The sequence below is a fragment of the Penaeus chinensis genome, chromosome 6 (genome assembly GCF_019202785.1).
Source record: "Penaeus chinensis breed Huanghai No. 1 chromosome 6, ASM1920278v2, whole genome shotgun sequence".
Taxonomy (NCBI): Eukaryota; Metazoa; Arthropoda; class Malacostraca; order Decapoda; family Penaeidae; genus Penaeus; species Penaeus chinensis.
Window position 1 is genome coordinate 21,340,689 of NC_061824.1, and position 5,172 is coordinate 21,345,860.

General features: G+C 32.1%; 1 protein-coding gene across 7 annotated transcripts in view; it reads right to left on the reverse strand.

Annotated features, from left to right (window-relative positions):
- Positions 1 to 1,793: 1,793 nt before the first annotated feature.
- The window catches only part of LOC125026353 (fibrous sheath CABYR-binding protein-like), a 25,067-nt gene continuing 21,688 nt past the window's right edge, over positions 1,794 to 5,172 (reverse strand). For 2 of the 7 annotated variants that reach the window (XM_047614741.1, XM_047614738.1), the window contains 3 exons: positions 5,029 to 5,073; positions 4,385 to 4,417; positions 1,794 to 3,590 (listed from right to left, as the gene is read on the reverse strand). In XM_047614741.1, coding sequence (XP_047470697.1) covers positions 4,403 to 4,417; positions 5,029 to 5,073 — 60 coding nt within the window. In that variant the 3' untranslated portion in view covers positions 1,794 to 3,590; positions 4,385 to 4,402. The remainder of the gene's footprint in view (positions 3,591 to 4,384; positions 4,418 to 5,028; positions 5,074 to 5,172) is intronic. The other 5 variants (XM_047614740.1, XM_047614737.1, XM_047614742.1 and 2 more) reach the window with 3 other exon arrangements.

The following is a 5,172-nucleotide window of genomic DNA, read 5'->3' on the forward strand; positions in this document are numbered from 1 at the left end:
CCACAGGATTTGTTTAGGACTTAAAAATAAGCGAATGTGAGAGACGCATTCGACATGATTTTGTATTTTTATTGAATTATCAGTTAAATATGTTATAAGATTCATAGTGATACATAATACGAAGCATGAGAAACGCTCTTCATATTATATGTGGAGATTTTTTTTTCTTTTCCTAGGCAACCTATTTCATTTACTAATAATTCTAATCTGGTGATAAATACTGTAAGGTAGGATTATAATAAAGGCAATATCAACAATATGAATTTAATACATGGTAAATGGTCATGCTACTAGGAAGATTTCGAACTAGCACTAAAACTGCACCTATTACTAGCATGCAAAATCGGTAACATCAGGAAAATAGGTTGCTGTACAAATTATAATTTTGATCTTTTCAATTCAGTTTGTTAAATCTCCCTCACTACCTTCACTTACCATTATGTTAAAATTTAAATGAATGTCTTTCCATCTTTTTAACAAAAATTTATTTTTTCTCTTGATGAAATGAAATGCACCCAAGCTCATCCATGAGTCTACTGAAAATCTGTCACATCTGATGTTCCTAATGTCAACTTCCTTTAAAACTGCACACATTTATATACAAATAGAGTAAATAATTTTTATTTTATTCTATACTTTTGTCTATTGTTTCCTGTTGCATATGTTTGCATCCAAGTTATCATTATCAGTAACGTTACTATCAATTTTTAAGCACGCTGTATTTGAAAACCCAATTCATATTTGCTCTTTGGGTATTTTTTTTTTTTTTGTTAATCAATTGATTGGTTAATTAATTGGAATTATTAAAGACTGAAGACTGAACACCCTACATACTTATCAGCATCTTGATTTTGTTTCTTTATCCATTCATTCCTAAAATTGTACTGCAAGGTAACCATTCACTAAAATCTTTTTGTGCACTAATATCAGTGTTTTCATGAGAAATAACCATTTACACTGGTACAGGAAATGAAGATAAAATTATTGCATGTATTGTATTATTTTACATGCTTCATTATCAAACATTTTGGATTTATGTTGGACTAGCATTATTTCATTCTACTTATTGGCACCAATAATTAAATAGCAAATTTGAGATGTACTGAGTATTAAGATTTAATTGCAGGTTTTGATAGACTGGGAAGACTTGTGCTGTCACATAGTTGAAAATGACACAATGCATGTTTATTATACATTTCACATGGTTATGTGGCTAATTCAGAGGCGTGGTAAGAATTCCATATCTTTACGTTGGATTACCAGCCAGAAGAATAGTAATGCTTTTAATGTGTAATCACTTGAGATAAAGGGATGAAAGTATCTAAATGGATGCAAGACAGCATGCATTAAATACTGTAGGTATCAGTCATGCTCAGTTCCGTGATTTCTCATATCTATATTCATATTCTATACAGGATTACAACAGCTATCATTCTTAAGGCCAAGCTTATGTAATTTTCAATTGAATTATTTATACATACACACATACACACCTTAATTTGGCAAATCAATAATACTAAATAGAATTCATTTGTAATATTTATTTTCTATAATTCATGTTAATAAATTCTTAAAATTCAGAAATGACTAAAGCAAGTATGATCATTTACTACTGCTTATTTGCATAGTTTTGTTTCTTGAAAAAAAGGGATAAAAATGTGTCAAACCAAAAGGGGGGAAAATTAAATAAATAAATAAAAAGTTTGCTCTATAAATTTACAACCACAGCATTTCTCTGTCTGTGACATGTCTCTTAACAAAATGCTGAAGAGGTTTAAAATAAAACAAAACAGTTACAATGTGTAAACTTCTTAATATCCTTTATTACACGGCAAATCAAGATATCATAAAAACAGCAAAGCACCAGTAAAATTTTGCTCATTGCCAATGCCAGGACAAAAGTATTGTGCATTCTGCTTACATTTTTTTGAGGAAAATGTGGCTAGATTTCACTAAAACACAACGGTAATATACTTAAAAATTGTATCAAGCTTTCTAATAGTCCAATAAAGTGCTTTTGCATTAAACTTGAATTACAAAAGATGAGAAAAGTAAAATACAAAAAAAGGAAAAAAGAAATAAAAAGAAAAGAAAAAAAAAAAGAAAAAAAAATTCAAAGCTACTACTATTAATTAGGGGATAAAATAAACTTACGAAAATGATATGACTGAAAAATATAATGCAAGAGGTTCGTGACACCAGTATATTAAATCTATGGTATTCAACTCTACTATAAATCAGGAGTTTTTAACTGTTGTGTTATCTCTGCAAACACTTAATTTTAAATCCTTTAACTTTTTGCATTAGAGGAGCTTGCAGAGATTCTTACATCAATCATCTGGGACATGACGCAACAGCAATTTTCATGGTGCTTGAGCCTTATCAACTAGTAGGCAAAAGCACATGTCATGGAACAATCAAGGAAACTAGACTTAAAATATCAGCAGTAATAAAAAAAGAGAAAACATTACTACATGAGCAATACAGAGATATCCTATTGACAGATTTGGGTATACAAATCGTATCTTTCTCTAGATCATCAAAGTACAAAAGTACCATCAAATTATAAGCACTACTGGTAAAATAACTAATTTCCATTTTTGTTTTCTAGAATTTACACTATTTTTAATAATAGTTTTCTTGCTCTAGCAAAAAATTTCACCCTTATTCACAATACATAATACAAACTATACAAAAAGTTTCCTCTCTTCCCCACCCCAGCCAGACTCCTCCCTCCAGAGACGACAATTTAAGAAACACATCAAATGAGCATCACACAAATCCATTCAACAGAGCCTAGAAAAATCACAAATTACAACATACAGATTGGGAGGAATTTGGTTGGGTGGGCCTGCCAATCACTTTCACTGACTGCGGCTAAACACTCTGATTTCCTATTGGTGGACTGCTCTTGCCTCACATGTAGTTGGAGGTCAAAACCACCACACTTATTTTTATTACAATTTTTATTTATTTATTTATTTTTTTAATGATTTTTTAAATATTTTTTTTTTTTATTTATTACACCAACAGCTATATATATCAAGTGTTGCCGCATATACCGAAATATGTATTGAATTTTGTGATATCTCCACTTAAGACTAATCTGTGTTTGTCTATGCTGGGTAACACACAAAATCGAGTCGTGTTAGCATCATTCATCCTCTTCCCCTCCCCAGTATCCCCGGCTTGCAAGGTCCTTTCCACTGACCGTGAATCCTCAAGGCTTGTGGTAAGGCACAGCAACATTGCTCATCAATCCATCACTGTGTGCACTGAAGGGAAAGTCAATAAACTGCATACTGTACACGCCTAGATATGCTTTATAGGGTACCTTTTTTTTTAAATTCAGATTCTTCTAGATAAAATGTAAGACTAAATGCTGGCAGATTGGTGGACGTATCAAATATAAACGTGGGGAACTATCAATACAGCAACCCAAGCCAACATAGGCTACGTTGCTGTTTTGGGGGTTGCCGATTCCAGGGGGGAGGGGGTGGGGGGGCACGACGAAGCTTGACGGTGGAATGGCTTGTTACATCGCACACGAGGTCATTTTACTCTTCGACCTTCTGTCCTTCTTCAGGCTTCTGAAAAGTGCAAAAGAAATTAGCTCATGGTAATCTAGGTTTTGAGAAAGACCAAAGCGGCCGAGTGCAATGTTCCTGTAAAATGCACCCAAACATCAAGTCCTCCAAACAAAAATAAAGCTCATCCCAAAATAAAACAATCAAGTATTAGTGAAGCTTTCTCCTTCATTAAACCATTGCAAAGAGACAAAGTTAAATCAGACAGACCTGTCAATCTTAAGATTTCGAAGTATATGAAGCCAACAAAAACACTGCATATTCAGTCAGAATCAAAAGCTTAAACAAGGTCAGAGAGACCAACCCCTTCACTCAAAGCCACTCTTGGAATATTCTATCACATCAAACTTGTTAATGATATTTCTTAGAGCCCTCAACATGTTCTCTGAACACATTTTCTCTTGAGACTGGGGCAACAAGAAAAAAAAATAAAAATAAAAAAGGATATACCATAAAATAATAAAATACAAAAAAGAAACAACTAAAACAGACAAAACGAAATAAAAACAAAAATTAAAACTCAAAACAAAAAAAATCATCAAGGCCAAAAATAAAAAAGGAAACATTTCAAAATAAACCTTAAACATCTTATGAGTGTGTTGAGTCTTCGTCAAAATACACTCTTTTTCTGAAAGTCCAAATGAAAAACAAAGCTTGGACTTGATCTTAAAACTACTATGAACGCTATCTGTCTCAGAAAAATGTATATTTTTTTTCAGCGATCACTCAACTCAAAAGGAGCCCTTTTTTTCTTTTCTTTTTTTTTTCACACAAACATTACCATTAACTAAACTTACACTTCAGCTGCAGGAGGCTCAGTTCTTCCTGACCTTTAAAATTGGAAATAAAATATTTTTATGATCTATATTTTTTGTCTGATGCAAGTAAAAGTTGATCAGCAACAGGTTTGGTCATGAATAACATGTTTTCCCTTTTGACAGATAGTGAAATCAATATCCCTATTATTCAATGGTTAAGAATGATTCCAGCACTTCCTATTAACACATGGATACAACCTCTTCCTAAAACATCTCTTACATTTCCTTATTTTGGGTGATCAACTTTACTTGCAAACTTGGGTAAATTGTGTAGATTTTTCTCACTTAATTCCTAAAAAAAATATGCAACTTTTTGAAGGATTATAACAGTTATATAAGGTGAGGACAAGCATCCAGACAAATTATTCAAACGAAAATTGTAAATTATTAAACAAACACTATATATTATATTGTTATTCATAATATTAACAAATCTTTCTATACTAAATCATTATCATGAAGGAAAAAATCTGTATATCAACACAAAAAACAAAAGGTTGTGGGGATAATATCAACAATTTACTTTTTATCCAAATCTACATCATGCAGGTCCAATCCAAATATTGTACTTTATTACTGCAAATCTGAATGGGTATAAGTACACTACACTATGCTACACATACCTTCCTTACTACTTTCTTTGCTGGCTTACGGGCAGCCTTGGTTTCCTAACAGGTAATAAAACCAAATCAGGAGAAACAGAGATAGAAGAAAGTGATATATGCCAGTCATTTATCACAGCATGAGTAGACATCAGAGTAGAGGAA